Genomic DNA, 15,901 nt, shown 5'->3' on the forward strand with positions numbered 1-15,901 from the left:
GGAGAGCTGGGTTGTGCCAAACCTGCCAAGTTCTAAGGTCCCTGCACAGGGGAGGTGCCCGGGGCAGTGGGCGCTGCAAGGCTGAGCAGAAGCTTCTAGATGCCTTTGCATTACGTTGTCTCTGGTGGGGTTTGGCTCACATCTGACCAGAAGCAGCAGAAATTGTCTCCTCTTCCCTTTTGGACCAAAAATCAGGCTGCATCCTTCCAGAAACCTTCAAAAAATGGTGTTTGCAACTGGACAGACTTGCAAGAATCACCTTGGCAGCCTGGAATGGAGTTATGTCTGGAGGGCAGAGCAGGGTGGGGCTTGCCCCAGCCCCCCTGCAGTTCAGCAGGGCTGGGAAAGGGAAGGGAGCGCTCTGATCCCACCACGGTCGCTCGAAGTGCTGCCACACTGGGAGAAAGGGGTCACCCACGCTCTGCCAGGGCAGTGTTCTGGAGGGTTCCATGTCCCCGTGAGCTGGGCAGCATCGGCTGCAGGGAGCCCAGGCTCACAGCAGTCACAGACTGACGGTGCCCTGGGACTGCACGCTGCAGGCTGGGCCCCTCTCAAGGCCCTGGCTGCTCTCCCCTGAGCTCACAGGGCAGCGAGTGCCTGGCGGCAGCTTCTGGCCCTGTCAGATCGCAGGATCTCGCAAGGAGAGAGGCCCAAGGAGAGATCTGGTGCCTGTGAAGCGGATCCCAAGGAGAGATCCCAGGTTGCTGCACTCGATGGGCAGGGAGCTTCAGAGCTTGTCGTGTTTGCACGGCCACAGCCCCGCTGGCAGCAGAAATGGACCTTTCTGGGGGTGGGTGGGGGGCTGCCCCTGGGGCCACCGAAGGCTTCTGCGGTGCCCAGAGACCTTCGCTGTGCCAGGGGCCAGGCAGCACCAGCAGCGCTTCCCAAGGGAAGATGCAGGATGCGCTGGCACAGGGAAGGGGCAGCGGGGGGCACACCCCGACACCCATGAGCCAGGCCTGCACCCTGCAGCAGCTCCCTGGGGCTGCGAGGGCCGTTCTGTGCTCTGGAAGGGGCCTGGCTCCAACATGGCCCTGTTGCTGCTGGGGTCGGTCTGGGACCCCGCAGGCGCTGCCAGCTGGCACCTCACATCCCCCCTCTCGGCTGCGGCCCCGCACCAGCCAGGCAGCCAAAGCCACCCTGGGCAGGGGAACATCCCGAGGGCCCCTCGGAGCTTCCAGCCCCTTTGTTCTGCAATAAATCCAGCTGATAAGAGAGGCCCCGTGTGGCTCCATCTTGCTCAGTGCCACCTCCCACAGGCACCGGGACCCCGCGGGCACCGGGACCCTGGGGCACAGGGACCCTGGGGCACAGGGACTCTGGGGCACCGGGACCCTGGGGCACAGGGACCCTGCGGGCACCAGGACCCTGGGGCACAGAGACCCTGGGGCACCGGGACCCTGGGGGCACAGAGACCCTGGGGCACCGGGACCCTGGGGCACAGGGACCCTGGGGCACAGGGACTCTGGGGCACCGGGACCCTGGGGCACAGGGACCCCACGAGCACGGGGACTCTGGGGCATCAGGACCCTGGGGCACCGGGACGCTGGGGCACAGAGACCCTGGGGCACAGAGACCCTGGGGCACCGGGACCCTGGGGGCACTGGGACCCGGGGGCACCGGGACCCTGGGGCACCGGGACCCTGGGGGCACTGGGACCCTGGGGCACCGGGACCCTGGGGCACCGGGACCCCGCGCCCCGGCCGCACCGGGCTGTGGTGGGGTGGGGGCGGCGGGGTCCGGCTGCCCGCTCAAGACGCCCCTCAGCAGCGACCCGGCTCACCCGGACCCGGCTGCCCCCGCCACGCCCGAGCGTTCCCCGTGAGAGCAGCCGGGGCCCGGGGTCCCGTTCCCGGGGCAGGGGGCTCCTCCCCCCCCCCGCCATCCCCGTCCCGTTGCCCGGGAGACCCAGCCCCGCGCGGCACGTGCCGGCGCCGGGCGCGTTGGCGGGCTGCGGTCCCGGAGCGGAGCGCCCCCTGCAGGCCAGGCGGGCTGGCGGCGACACCGCCGCAGCGGGCTGCCGCGACTACAACTCCCAGCGTGCCTTGCGGCCGCCGCCGAACTACAGCTCCCGGCAGGCGGCGGGCCGTGCGTGCCGCGCCGCGGTCGTGCGTGCTGTGCGTGCCGGCGGAGCAGGCCGCAGCGGCGGGGCCCGGGCCGCGGCGATGCTGGAGGAGGCGGGCGAGGTGCTGGAGTCGGTGCTGAAGGCCTCGTGCCTGCCGCTCAGCTTCCTGCTCTTCGTCCCCGCGGTGCTCCTGCTCCTGGGCCCGCCGCCCGCCGCTGAGGCCGCCCACGAGTTCACGGTCTACCGCATGCAGCAGTACGAGCTGGGCGGGCAGCCCTACGGTGAGACACCGCGCGGCCCGGCCGGGCTCGGGCCTCCGCGAGGGCCCGGCCCGCGCGGGGAGGAGCCCCCGGGGTGGGCCGCGAAGCTGCAGGCGGCCCAGGGGGGGCGGCTCGGCCCGGGGAGCTCGGAGGGCCCGGGGGAGGCTGCAGCGGGGTCCGGGCCTGCGCCCGGACACGGTGCGGGGGGGCCGCAGGCGGGCACCGGGAGCTCCCACGTGCTGACCCGGTGGCGGGCGGGGGCCTGTCTGTGTCCGGACAGGCTCGGGCCGGCGCCGGGCCGCGGTCGGAGCTCCTGGTGCTGCACACAGTCCAGCCGCAGCCCCCGTGTGTTCCGGGGAGCCTGGGGTGTGCGCCTGGCTTTGCCCTATTGCCATCGATTCCTCTGCTGGCAGGTTATTCTCCTTGGGCTCTTCCTCGGGCCCCGTTAGCAGTGGCTCTTGTGAGGGGCCTGTCTCTTGCAGCTCTGCCCTTCCTGTCACCACTGACCTTCAGTTCCCCTCTTCCATTGCTTCCAGGCTGCTGATTGTGCAACACCTTTCTTTGAGTCAGAAACACAGCCTGTTCTGCGAATCCTCCAAGTGTTGTAACCCTCAGCCTCCACCCCCTGTACCCGCTAGCACAGAGCCAAGTGGTGTTCCAGAGTCTTCCATAGACAGTCCCCATCAGGGCGTGTGTTCTGTCCAGGAGGGACTCTTCCTGGTGGTTTGGGGCCTGAGTTCCATGCTTAGGTTATCAACCTGGCATTACAGCCCCATGTTCATTCCATGCTGCCTGTGAGACCCTCTCTGGGTCTTTCAGATCTTCATATGACCAAACACCAGTAGAGGTTGTGAAATGCCAGCTGTGCCAGAGCACTTTGTAAACATTATGGGTGCTACTGGTGGCTTCTGCATATTGGAAGTTATTTCTGGGTGCTTCCACTGCAGTCTCTCAAAACGTGGCCACACCTCTGTTGTTGGGAAGCTCAGTAGATCTGAGGTAGGTGCTCACACTGGGCAATGAAGCTCTCTCTTTACTCACATGGTGGTAGGTCTCTGTTGCCAGGCTTAATGGGGGCAGCTGGCTTTGGGCCCAAGGGCGTGGAAGGATAGGACAAGGGGTGATGGTTTTAAACTAGAAAAGGAGAGATTTAGGTTGTGTAGGAAAAGATTCTTCACTCTGAGGGTGGTGGGTCACTGGGACAGGGTGCCCAGAGGTGTGGGGGAGGCCCCATCCCTGGAGACATCCAAGGTCAGGCCTGATGGGGCTCTTAGAACCTGCTCTGGTGAAGATGTCCCTGCTCACTGCAGGATGGGACTAGATGGGCTTTAAAGGTCCCTTCCACCCTCACACATTCAGTGGTCCTGTGACTGGTTGCCTGAGTGCTTTCTCTAGCCAAGTAACCCTCGACATGTGTTGGAATATTTAGTGGATTCCTGAAGAGCCACATGTTGTTTTTAAGACACTTGTGATTAACTTTTCATGCTGCTTCTCTCTCTGGACCATCTCAGCTCAGTCGTGTGTTTCCTTTGTTCCTTGCCAGCCCCTTTGGGTAGCTGATGTTCCACGTGTGTTCTGAGGCCAGATGTTCTTCAGGATAAGAGCTGTTTCTCATTCCAGATTCTCAGATTCTTTCCCAAAATTGCCATGCCAGGATTGCTGAGCCTTCCCTCGTGGGGAGAGAGGCTTTATGTCAGCATCAGTCCCAGAGCAATTTAAGAACAAGCTCAGGCTGCCTCCAATGCTGGTAGAGGAGAGTTCTTTGGGTTATAAATTGATGAGTATTAAATAGTTCTCCATGGAGAAACTACAGAAAATCAACTTGTCTGGCTGTGCTGTCAGGAAATATTCAGTGGGGGGGGGAGCTGCTGTGCTGAGCTGTCAGAGGGCTGCTCTGGATCCTCTCTTTGCTGTGGCTGCACATTGTTGTTTTGGGAATGGAGGAGGGATTATCCTCACTGTGGGTCAGTTGTCCCTGATTAGGGGGTGGGGCTGCTGTAGAATGGCCATGACCAGCATTTGGTCCTCTCTTGGAGAATGCTGGAGCTGCTGGGCAGCCTCCAGACTGCTGTTGGCCCAAAGGATTGCATTCTGGGGGGGGGATTTGACATGCTGAAACCCAGTGTAGGAGAGGGTGAGTAGTTAGGAGCCACCTGCTTGTTTGCAACTTTCTCAGCCACAGAAACATCCCAGTGGGTGAGCTGGACCAGCTCTTTGGATGGACAGGGTAGGTACCCCTGCGTCCCATCACCCAGGGCTTCCACACAGCGCTCACCTTCTGCTTGTGGAGGTGATGCCACAGCTGGAGCATGCAGCAGGCTGCAGAGCAAGAGGCCAGGCTGCCTCCAGGCTCTCAGTGGGTACGGTGTGCAGGGAAGCGAACAGGGAGCCTGTGTTGCGGTGGTGGGAGGAGTGGGGAGTGTCCAGGCTCTAGGAGGGGGTGGTTGCACCGGCGCTGCTCTGATCCAGGGCACAAGCACAGCTCCTTGTTCCCTTGGACGAGGGAGAGAGGCCACACGTGGCTTTCTGGGGGTCCTGGACTCCTTCGGGCTGCCGCTGCGCCTGTCCCGTGTGGCGAGCGCTGGGCGTTGTCTCCGGCAGGCACCAGGAGCGCGGTGCTGAACACCGAGGCGCGCACGGCGGAGGCGGACGTGCTGAGCCGCCGCTGCGTCATGATGCGGCTGGTGGACTTCTCCTACGAGCAGTACCAGAAGGCGCTGCGGCAGTCGGCCGGCGCCGTGGTGATCATCCTGCCGCGCTCCATCTCCTCCGTCCCGCAGGACGTCGTGAGGGTAAAGCCCCCCCTTCCCCTTCTCCTGCGCTGCGAGGTGTCCCTGGGAGGGAGGTTGGGGTGCTGCAGCGCTGAAGGCGCCTGTTGGAACACACAGCGCGTCACACAGGGAGGGGACTGTCCCTCTCTGCTCGGCCCTCCCCAGCTGGAGTCCTGTGGCCAGAGCTGGGGCCTCAGGACAAGGAAGATGTGGGGCTGGTGGAGAGGGGGCAGAGGAGCCACGGGGATGCTCAGAGGGCTGGAGCAGCTCCCCTATGGAGAGAGGCTGAGGGAGCTGGACTGGGTCAGCCTGGAGAAGAGAAGGCTGTGGGGGGACCTCACTGCAGCCTCCCAGTCCCTGGAGGGAGCAGAGGAACAGGAGGGGAATCAGCTTGTTAAGAGGGGAGATAATGGCAGGACAAGGGGGGTGGAGTGAAGCTGGAGGAGGGAAGGGTGAGAGGAGATATCAGGGGGAAGTTCTTTGCAGAGAGAGTGGTGAGGGCTGGAAGGGGCTGCTCAGAGAGGGGGTGGGTGCCCCGTCCCTGGGGGTGTTCAAGGCCAGGTTGGCTGGGGCCCTGGGCAACCTGGTGTAGCTCCAGGCCTGGAGGTTGGTGTCCCTGCCTGTGGCAGGGGGTTGGAGCTCTGGGACCCTTGGGGTCCCTCCCAACCCAGACCAGGCTGGGATTCTATGATACTCTCATTTTAAACCTCAGCTTTCTCTCTCTGCTTTGCTGGTTGACTCTTTCTGCCCCTTTAGCAAACACTAAGTTTGTGTCTCACTTAAATCCCCAGCAATTCATGGAGATAGAGCCCGAAATGCTGGCTATGGAAACCATTGTGCCAGTCTACTTTGCAGTGGAAGATGAAGAGCTGCTGTCTATTTATGAACAAACACGGGCAGCATCTGCATCACAGGGTTCTGCCTCTGCTGCAGAAGGTGAGTTCTGGCAAGTGGGGGGAAGGTTTTAGGGGAAGACAGGCCTGCTCACGTGCTTGGGAGCAGTCTGCTGTGTTGTATGCACCATGTACCAACGAGCCTTCATGTTTATTCTGTCTTTGTTAATGTGCTTTGAGAGTTAATGGAAGAAAAACACAGTATGAGAGAGTTCCCTGACTGTGTGGAAATGCAGTTGTGTGGAGTTGGGTTCTTGGGTTAAAAGGAACAACACTGAAAATGTAAAGTGATTGGAGTGTGCTGATGGAAGCCTCTTATCTGCCCTCAAATCAGAACAGTGCTTCCATGCATTCCCCTGTAAAGAACTTGGCTGTCTTACTGACCTGCTGCTCGTGATTAACTTCAGAACTGCTGGAGAAAAGCTTTTACTTTAACCAGCTGAGAGTACTGGGGTTTCAGGACAGGCTGAAGACGTGTGATCACTCACACAAGGGACAAGGGAGAGGGCCTGAATGGTTTGCAGCCAGCTTGGTCTCTGCAAAGCTCACCTAGCAAGGGAAATCAAGGGAGGAAGCTTCCCAGACCTACCTTGGGTTGTTTTGTTCTAGTTCTGCTGCACACAGCGACTGCCAACGGCTTCCAGATGGTGACCAGCGGGGTTCAAAGCAAAGCTGTGAACGACTGGCTCATACCCAGTGTGGAGGTGAGTTGGGTGTGGATTCAGACTGGTGGCATTGGTGAGATGCTGTCTTTTACTGGGACTTGTCAATCATTTGGACTGATGGGGGAAGTCAGGGGGTCTCAGCCAGATAGGGATCTGAAGTCCTTGGGGCTGAGGCCACCACACACTGTCTGTGTATCAGTGTTGATCTTTCTTCTGCAGGGAAGGCTGACAGGACTGGGTGGAGAAGACCTGCCCACTGTGGTGATAGTTGCCCACTATGATTCTTTTGGAGTGGCTCCAGTGAGTATTCTCCCTGCAGCTCTGTTCCTCTGCGTGTCCCTGTTTCTTTTCCCATGTGCCACTTCTACCCCTGTGGGTTTTTCCCTTGGCCCTAAAGACATGGGACAGTTTTAAGCAGACCATGTTGGTGTCCCATCTCAAAGGTGGTTCTGACAGGTGGGAGGAGGTGTAGGGTTGTCACCTGGTCTCTGTCTTGCTTCACCCTGCAGTGGCTGTCCCACGGTGCTGACTCCAATGGCAGTGGTATCTCAGTGCTGCTGGAACTGGCCAGGCTGTTCTCCCGGCTCTACACCTACAGACGTACCCACGCTGGGTAAGACACTCCCCACTCCTGGCTGAGTGTAACTGGGATCAGATAAGATGGGCTTTGGCTCCAGCCCTGTAGTGTGTTACAAGCAGTCCTTTGCTTCCTTTGCTCTGTCTTGCTTCCCTCCAAGTACAGCAGCTGTTAATGGCCAAGCTCCTTCCTTTGGTTTCTAGAGCTCTTGCTCAAGCCTGTGGATAAGTGGGGAAGTAGATTCCACCCTCAAACCCTGGGAACTCCTCCCTGCTTCCCCATTTATCCCATTCCTGGCATTACCTTAGTATGTGGCACGTGGGAAGTGTCTGTTAATGGAGAGACTGCCTTGAGTAGAGGACAGGTATGGTTGGACTCGATCTCAAAGGTCTTTTCCAGCCAAGGGACTCTGAATTTCGGGTGCTAGCCCTTGTGATTTCACCACACCTCAGGGCTGACTTGTGCAACATACTGATGCTTTTCTGTCCTCTTTGGGCAGGTATAACTTGCTGTTCTTTGCATCTGGAGGTGGCAAGTTTAATTATCAAGGAACCAAACGGTGGCTGGAAGACAACTTGGACCACACGGGTGAGTAAGGGGCTGACATTCCAGCATGTTCTGTGGCACGGCCTCTGTTGGTACCGTTAAGTGTCCTGCACATCAGCCCTCCTGTGAGAATCTCCTTGTTTTTTGCAATGCAAACCTCAGCATGGAACACAGCAATAAAGATGTGGATTTTTCTGTCCCAGATTCCAGCCTGCTGCAGGACAACGTGGCGTTTGTTCTCTGCCTGGACACCCTGGGCCGGGGCGACAGCCTTCACCTCCACGTCTCCAAGCCTCCCAAGGAGGGCACCTTGCAGCACGCCTTCCTGAGAGAGCTGGAGATGGTAATGAGAAGCCTGGGAGGTAGATGGGAGCTGGGTACTTACTGTGGGGAGCTGCAGCTCTCTGAGAGGGGGGAAGGGGAGGGAGGGAGGAAGGAAGGAAGGAAGGGTGTGCCACTGAAACACTTTGCGTATTGTTTACAGTGACTTGATTTGAAGTGCAGGCAGTGCCCCAGCCCCGCATGGAGCGGGCTGCATCTGCTGCATTTTCCACCCCACTTCCGTACAGCTTGTTGCTTGTAGAAGCCACCTGATAGTGACATTTTAAAGAGCCTCTTTTGACATCACAACAGCTTTTTAGTGCCTGCAGCTGCACCTTACAGGTGGAAACGTGCACACTTCTGGAAGTGTGTTCTTTGGGCTCCTTCTGGAACACAAATAATTGGGTCTAGGGAGGTGGCAGTGCAGAATGGGACTACACAGCAAGCAGCATGACACCCTGGGTGGCTTGTCCTTTCCCTCAGGTTGTTGCCAGCCAGTTCCCAGAGGTGAAGTTTTCCATGGTACACAAGAAGATAAACCTGGCTGAGGACATGCTGGCCTGGGAGCACGAGCGCTTTGCGATCCGGCGCTTGCCAGCCTTCACCATCTCCCATCTGGAGAGCCACCGGGACAGCCTGCGCAACAGCATCATGGATAGGAGGTTAGAGACCTCAGGGAGGGCTGCAGTCAACATCTGGCCTGTGAACACAAATAAGCCTCCTGACTGCTGCTTCTGGTGGCCAGGGGATGGGTGAAAACCCACCGGTGGTTGGGCTCTGGACTGGGGCTCGTGCTTAGTGCAGGGATGAAGGGTGGTACCCGAGGAAGCTGATCCCATTGATGAGTCCTCAATCCTCTTGTTTTGCTTCAGGGCACGAATAGACACTAAGGCACTAACCAGGAATACCAGGATCATTGCTGAGGCTTTGACAAGGGTCATCTACAACCTAACAGACAAGGTAGGAGCTGCCCATCATGCAGTGCTGGCTGGATTTCTTCTGCCCAGCCAAGTTTGCTCTTGGCAGCAGCCTGTTGCTTTGGTTTCTTTCCTTTGCAGGGAGCACCTGCAGATCTGCAGATCTTCACGGATCAGATGGTGAGCACAGTGCCTCTTTGTAACCTGTGGGAAGAAGGAGTCTAGGAGAGAGGTCTGTCTCAGTGTATCTGTTGGTTGACTCTCTTTGGTGGTATTTGTTTTCTGCAGCAGATCCAGCAGGAGCAACTAGAATCAGTGATGGACTGGCTGAGCAGTCAGCCCAGAGCTGCCCAGCTGATTGATAAGGACAGCACCTTCCTCAACACCTTAGAATATTATATGGGTCGCTACCTGAAGGATGTCAAACAGCATCACGTAAAGGCAGATAAACGGTAAGAAGTGAAAGAACCAGCCAGAACATGCAAACTGTCTCCCCTCTCCAGTGAGTTCTGTCTCTGAGCTGCAGCTTTTCTGGCTTCTTGGTCTGTGGTTGGAAGTGGTTGCTCTTTCCTGCTCTCCTGTCAGCTGTGCTTCATGCTCTCTGGTCTCCCAGAGGAAGCTCTTTATCGCTCCTCACAGCACAGCAGTAAGTCCCAGCAGCACCCTCTGCCTGAAGAGCTTTTCTCACTGTTTTGGTTCCACCCATCCCACTCTTGAGTGCTGCATCTCTCTGAATGCAGGGAAAGAATTAAGGATCCTCTAGAAAGCTTTCTTAGTTGCAAAAAGGTCGCCTCAGTCCTGCCTCACCTGCTTGGGTTGAAGAAGTTTGTGGTGGTTTTGCCCCAGCTGGCAGCTGAGCACCACACAACTGCTCTCTGGGGCAAAAAAAGCCAAAAGCAAACGTCACTGGTTGGGATAAGGACAGTTTAACTGGGGCAGCAGAGAGAGAGAGAGAGAAATAATAACAGGGTTTCATAGCAAAATCTACAGAACTGGTGATCCACAGTGCAGTTTCTCACCCAGCTTGGTCTGTACAGCTCAGAGCTGTCCTGACACTGGACTGTTCCTGAACAGCATGTCCTGGAGCTGTGTGCTGCTTCCCTCCCCCAGCCCCCTTTATGTTGAACATGATGTGACTGGCATGGAATACCCTCTCTGGGCAGTCTGGGTCCCCTGTCCCAGCTGTATCCCCTCCCAGCTCCCTGGGTGCCCCTGTCCTCTTTAGCAGGGCAGGGTGAGAAGCTGTAAAGTCCTTGACTGCTTGGCAACAACTGAAAACATCCGTGTGTTATCAACATTGCTGCCCTCCTATCTCCCCACCACAGCACTGCACAGGCTGTAGAGAGAAATTAACCCTGTCCTGGCTGAGATCAGGACATGGTTTAATGAAGCAGTGAAGCACCTTCCATGTGCCTCTTCTGAGGTGAACAGTGTGTTCTGACTTGTGTCCTTAGGCTTCTGATTGTAGCAAAAGGAAGCCTTGACAAATCAGTTTGAAACTGGAGTGCAAGGTGGTCATGTGTACCTGCTTTTTGTTGGATGAACTCCTTGGGAATGAGGTCTGGGCTGTCACTGTGGTGTCAAGGTGTAATACAACCTGAAGAATCACTGTAGTGGTGTTGTTTTTTTCACAGGGACCCCGAGTTTGTTTTCTATGACCAGCTGAAACAGGTGATGAATGCATACAGGTATGGAATCCCCTTGAGTGGGTAGCACTGCTCTCTCTGTGGCTGTACCTGCTGGAGCAATCTCACATGCCCTTCCTTTATTCCAGGGTCAAGCCAGCGATCTTTGACCTGCTTCTGGCTGTCTGTATTGCAGCCTACCTTGGTGTTGCCTATGTTGCAGTGCAGGTAAGAGAAGAGAAACAGGTAACAGATGTATTATTTTCCTCATAAATCATTTTAGCTACAATAGTTGGTGCTCTCACAGTCCCAGCACCAAAGTTGTAACAATAATCCCACCTCACTCTGAAAGAAGTAATCCAAAATAGGTTTTTTAGTATCTCAGCTGTGCTGAAGGCAATCTCTTGCTGCTCTAGTGCAAAACTAGACCTAGGTTTTATAGACCTCCTCCTCCTTTTGGTCAAGGACAGGCATGTTTGTTAAGCTGGTTTGCCTATCTGATGGTTGGAGGCTGAACCTTATCAAGGTAACCAAGATCTGCTGTGGTGCTAAAGGTTTGCAGCTTGGAGGAAGTGAGGAGTGTTAAGAGATCCTTCTATCAGCTGAGCTTGGAGAGGCAGCTGTGAAATGCAGCTTCAGGATTTGGGGGGTTGGTTGGTTGGGTTTTTAAGGGTTTTGTTTGTTGGTTTGGTTTTGGTTTGGGGTTGTTTTGAATGAAGCCACAAACACAGCCCATGTTCCTCCTCCTGGGAACATGATCCTCCATGCCTTGGCCAGCCAGCTTTATGTACAAACAAAGGCACTCTTAGGTAGGCTTCTCATCCTGGGGGTGGTTCTCTGAGTAACAGGAAAGAAAAGGAAGCATTTTAGGTCAATCTAAATTTTGATCTCTCCATGTTATTTATGTTTATTATTTGCTTGGGGAAACAAGAAGCATTTTAACACCCAACATTACAAGTGAACAAGAGGGGAAAGGTGTGATGTGATTTGTCAGCTGTCTTCATTGGGTTTGTTATTACAAATTATTTGAAGCCTGGATCTTGTTAATACCTCTCAGATACCTGAAGTAGCCCTTACTGAATCAAAATGCAATTAATAAAGTAGAATTAAAAGAGGAATTATGTGAATTTCTAAGTCACTGGCAAAATGGTGCAAGAAAAGATCCAGGTTGAGTGTTGTGACTGACTGGGAATCTCTGTGCCTGGTTCATTTTTACATTCCTGAAGCCAGTAGCAGTAGTGTTCCTAGTGCCCAGTGTCCTCTGTGTGTGGTTGAAATCTGAAGCTTTGTCCTCCTCCTGCCCTTCAGAAGCAACAAAATTGCATCAGAAATGTAAATTGTTTAACAAGTGTTTGCAGCTTCCAGTGTGGGGACAGAGGCCTGAGGGAGCACTGCTGAGAGCTGGTGCTGCCACAGTAACCAGCTTGGTTGTGATGAGCACAGGGACAGGGGGTGACTGTCCCTCTCTGCCCTCCTGAGGCCCCAGCTGGAGTCCTGTGGCCAGAGCTGGGGCCCAACACAAGAGAGATGTGGGGCTGTTGGAGAGGGGTCAGAGGAGCCACGGGGATGCTCAGAGGGCTGGAGCAGCTCCCCATGGAGAGAGGCTGAGGGAGCTGGAAGGGGCTGCCCAGAGAGGGGGTGGGTGCCCCATCCCTGGGGGTGTTCAAGGCCAGGTTGGCTGGGGCCCTGGGCAACCTTGTGTAGCTCCAGGCCTGGAGGTTGGTGTCCCTGCCTGTGGCAGGGGGTTGGAGCTCTGGGACCCTTGGGGTCCCTCCCAACCCAGACCAGGCTGGGATTCTAATTCCTCCTAATTCACAAAGTCCCACTCCATCTTCAGGATGAGAGTGGTATTGTAGGATCTGAACAAGGCATCACACATGCACATTCACATTGAACCTTCCAGTAAGTTTTCTCTCTGTAGAGCACAGTCATTTCATTAGACTTGATGAGGACTCATGGTTACTGACTTTCCTTCTGTTTCCAGCACTTTGGTCTCCTTTACAAGATGATACAGAGATTATCCCTTAAAACCAAACAGCAGTGAAGCACCAAGTCCTCACCCATCCAGCAGCACTGAGCCATCGGTGAGCCCATCAGGAACCTTCTGCCTTCCATTGAATCCTGCTGTTTCTCTTCCTCTGCCTCCTCTTTCCTACTCTGTAGAGGGGAGGAAGGCAGAAAGAAAATGAAATTTTAACTCTTGTGCACCTTTTAAGTGCTTTTCTTCACCTCCTTCCCCTGACTTGCACCGTGTCTGTTTTCCTTTGCTGTTTGGTGAGGGAGAGGCTCATGTGCCATACAGCCAACTTGGAAACTGAAACTGTGGAATAGAGGGATGTGTTATCTCTGCCCAGGTGGAAAAAAAAAAGGACTCAGAGCCATTGTTTAAAAGATTAAAGAGAAAAGTGCACGTACAAATTACAGAGAGAATACTATTAGCATGTTTTCCTAACAACACCTCTTAAGGTCACTGCCTGGCTTTAGGACAGTGTGCTGAGCAAGCAGTGTCTGCAGCAAGCATGTCCCTGAGTCTTGATTAGTCTGTGCAATAACTCATTCCCTTCCAGGAGGTGCACTGCAACCCAGCTGTGCTGTTGGCTGACAGAACAAGACAAGGTTGTTGAAAGGGGTTCCTTGCATTAGGGGTCTTGCCAGGACTGGTTCTTCCTGCTCTCTGTTGGAGGATGTGTTTTGCTGTGTACTTGACTTCTCTTAAAGCTTATGGTCCCTCAACAGTTCACAGCTGCTCTGTGCTCAACTCTTGCTTGGTTTTTAAGGGGTGTTCTGCAGTCCCAGCTCTGGCAGGATGCTGTTCTGGGCTGTTCCATGTATTTAAACAAGCTGGTTATGTTAATAGCAACAGCAGCCCAGCTCCTGCTGAGCTCTGGTCTGTAATCCCTTTCAATCTTCATTCCTCAGTTTTCATTTCCAGATGAGTTTTGGGGTTTTTTGGGGTGTTTTCTTATGTTCACCTGCATCTCAGGGTCCCATTGCACATTTTTTTCCAGCTCTGTTATTTCTGGAAATGCTGTTCCTGGCCTGCATGTATGAGAAAGCTCCCAAAGTGCTTGTTGCTGTCCTTCCATGTGTTGCCCCTGGTATGTATGAGGGGAGGCAGGTCACTTGGCCATTAAAAAGCAAAACAAAACGAAACAAAAGAGGTTTTATGAATGTCTTTTTCAACATGGCTGTTTCTGGAGCTGTGCTAAGTGAGTGTGTCTCAGAACACAGGCTCTCTGTATCCTTCAGCACGAGTTATTGTCAGTTTGTGGTGCTTCTGGGTGCAGAGAGCTGCCCAAAATAGTTGCCAGTGTTGTACCAAGATCAGGAGGGCCAGGTAACCAGTTGCTTGGGCGCTGTCATCTTTAAGTCTTTCTTGAATCCCACTGTCTGAGGAAAGCAGGACAGGTGGCACCACTCTGGTGAGACCTCAGTGCCCTTTCTGGGCAGTGTTGCACTTTGTTTACACTCCAGTTCTTCTGGAAAAGATAACAAGATACTGACTATGAGTCCTAAGCTAGTTGTAGTTCTAGAAGATGTGCTGACTGAATACTACTGCCCTGCCACTCTGCAATGTTTGAGTCCTTTCTGTAACCTCTTCCATGCACATGAGGTCTCTTCCCAGGCTGAGGTGACTACCTTTAAACACACACACACACATATATATATGTATGACTACCTGTATTTAAAATAGCACCTTTTGCAGAGGCTGGGGAGCTCTTGTGGGTTTGAAGGAAGCTGTACCCTCTTTGTCTCTGTGAGGAAGACTGGAGCTGGGCATCCTTGACCACTTCCTAGGAAAGGGGTGGTTGCTGCCAGTCCCTGTCCTTGGATGGGAGCTGAAGTCTTGTTTTCCATCCATCTTTGTTTCACTGTAGTCTCCTTTTCCAAACACCCTTTACCCTATGGTGTGTGCTTTCTGCTACTTCAAATGTGTAGCAGCTTGTTCTTTAAGGGTCTTTTCTCTTCCTGGAGAGCCCATAGTATCAGCAGGTGGCATCATCCCCAGCACTCCTGAAGTGTCAGCACCATGGGGAAACTTGCCTATTACTTTCTCTCCAGTCTTCTGAGTTCTTAGGTAAAATACCTCCATGCATGATGTGCTCATGACACTTCCCTGTTTAATTTAGTATGACTTCAGAAATTGCTGGAAGACCAGCCTTGATGGTTTTCTACTGGTTTTTATGCTCTGCCCTTAAGAAACCAGTAGAAAACCATCAAGGCTTGTGTTTGACTCCCTGTGTTGTGCTGGGGGAAGGTGTGTGCTCTGGGCTGAGCAGTACAATGGGTATCTGAAGAGCTGCTCTGTAGGTTCTCAATATCTGGGAGTAGTTTCAGAGGCCTCCAGTGTATCCATCATGCATTTCTGGTGTGTTACACTGGGAGAGAGGGTGCTCCAGCATATTATTTAACCAGGCTTTGTGAAACTCCCATTCCTTCACTGAGAAAAACAGAACCCCCCAGATTATTGATGATCCTGCCACAGCTTGACTTGATGCATAGAAGATTTGCAGGTAGCTCTCCCCCAGGAGGGTAATGGTCCAGAGGTGGGTTAGGCTGTGGTTGGACTCGACCTTGAAGGTTTCTTCCCACCCAAGTGCTCCTGTGACCCTTGCTGGATGTGCTTTGCTGTCTCCAGCCAGCTGCTGTAGGTCTCACTGCAGATGAGGGTTTATGACCAGGGTGTGTGTCCACTGCACCGTAAGGCTCCCGCCCGAGGGAGCAGGATCCCAGCTGCCTCACAGCTGGAACAGGATCCCCTCCTGGGAGTGAACACAGTTCCCACACACACTGCTGCTGCCTTTGGGAAGGTGACCTGTCAGTAGACCCCACTCCTGGGCTGGGCACCAGGAGGGACACTGCTGATCCCTGCTGCAGCGTAGCCGGTCAGTTCTGTCACCACCACAACATGCAAAGGCAAAAAGCCACCAGGAACAGGAGTCTCCACACCACTCCAGAGGAGCTGCTGGGGAGCTGGTTCTCGTTGCCCCTCTTTCTACCCATCCTTCCTCATCAGGAGTTTGCCTGGCCAGGAAGGAGCTAGAAAGCACATGTCCACATACACAGGAGGGGCTGGCAGCTGATGCTCGCAGCCATGAAACAGTCCTCTTTCTGTCTGCCTTTACCTGTTGTCCCCTGGTGCTGTCACAATCTTTTCCACCAGGATTGCAGCCCTGAAGCTCTTGGTTCTTCCCATCCACTCCCACCCACACAGGCACTACCGGGCACCGTGTGTGAGTAGTTTGAGCTAGAACTATAGT

The 15,901-nt window shown here is 54.8% G+C and overlaps 1 protein-coding gene across 2 annotated transcripts; it reads left to right on the plus strand.

The window, feature by feature from the left end:
• Nucleotides 1-2,165: 2,165 nt before the first annotated feature.
• On the plus strand, nt 2,166-14,728 carry NCLN (nicalin; the record flags this gene model as incomplete). 2 transcript variants are annotated; one of them, XM_084276372.1, is made up of 16 exons in its annotated part: nt 2,166-2,346; nt 4,927-5,117; nt 5,888-6,032; nt 6,599-6,693; nt 6,874-6,954; nt 7,164-7,267; nt 7,731-7,819; nt 7,981-8,120; nt 8,582-8,760; nt 8,971-9,058; nt 9,157-9,195; nt 9,304-9,467; nt 10,650-10,703; nt 10,790-10,868; nt 12,625-12,724; nt 13,649-14,728. In XM_084276372.1, 15 exons carry the CDS (start codon nt 2,166-2,168, stop codon nt 12,682-12,684), a joined length of 1,689 nt encoding a protein of 562 aa, XP_084132498.1. In that variant the 3' UTR covers nt 12,685-12,724; nt 13,649-14,728. The 2 variants fall into 2 exon arrangements, with proteins under 2 accessions (XP_084132498.1, XP_084132497.1); XM_084276371.1 differs by having other exon boundaries at nt 12,625-14,728.
• Between the last annotated feature and the right edge of the window lie 1,173 nt (nt 14,729-15,901).

The sequence above is a fragment of the Gallinula chloropus genome, assembly GCF_964237585.1.
Source record: "Gallinula chloropus genome assembly, chromosome: 28".
Classification (NCBI taxonomy): Eukaryota; Metazoa; Chordata; class Aves; order Gruiformes; family Rallidae; genus Gallinula; species Gallinula chloropus.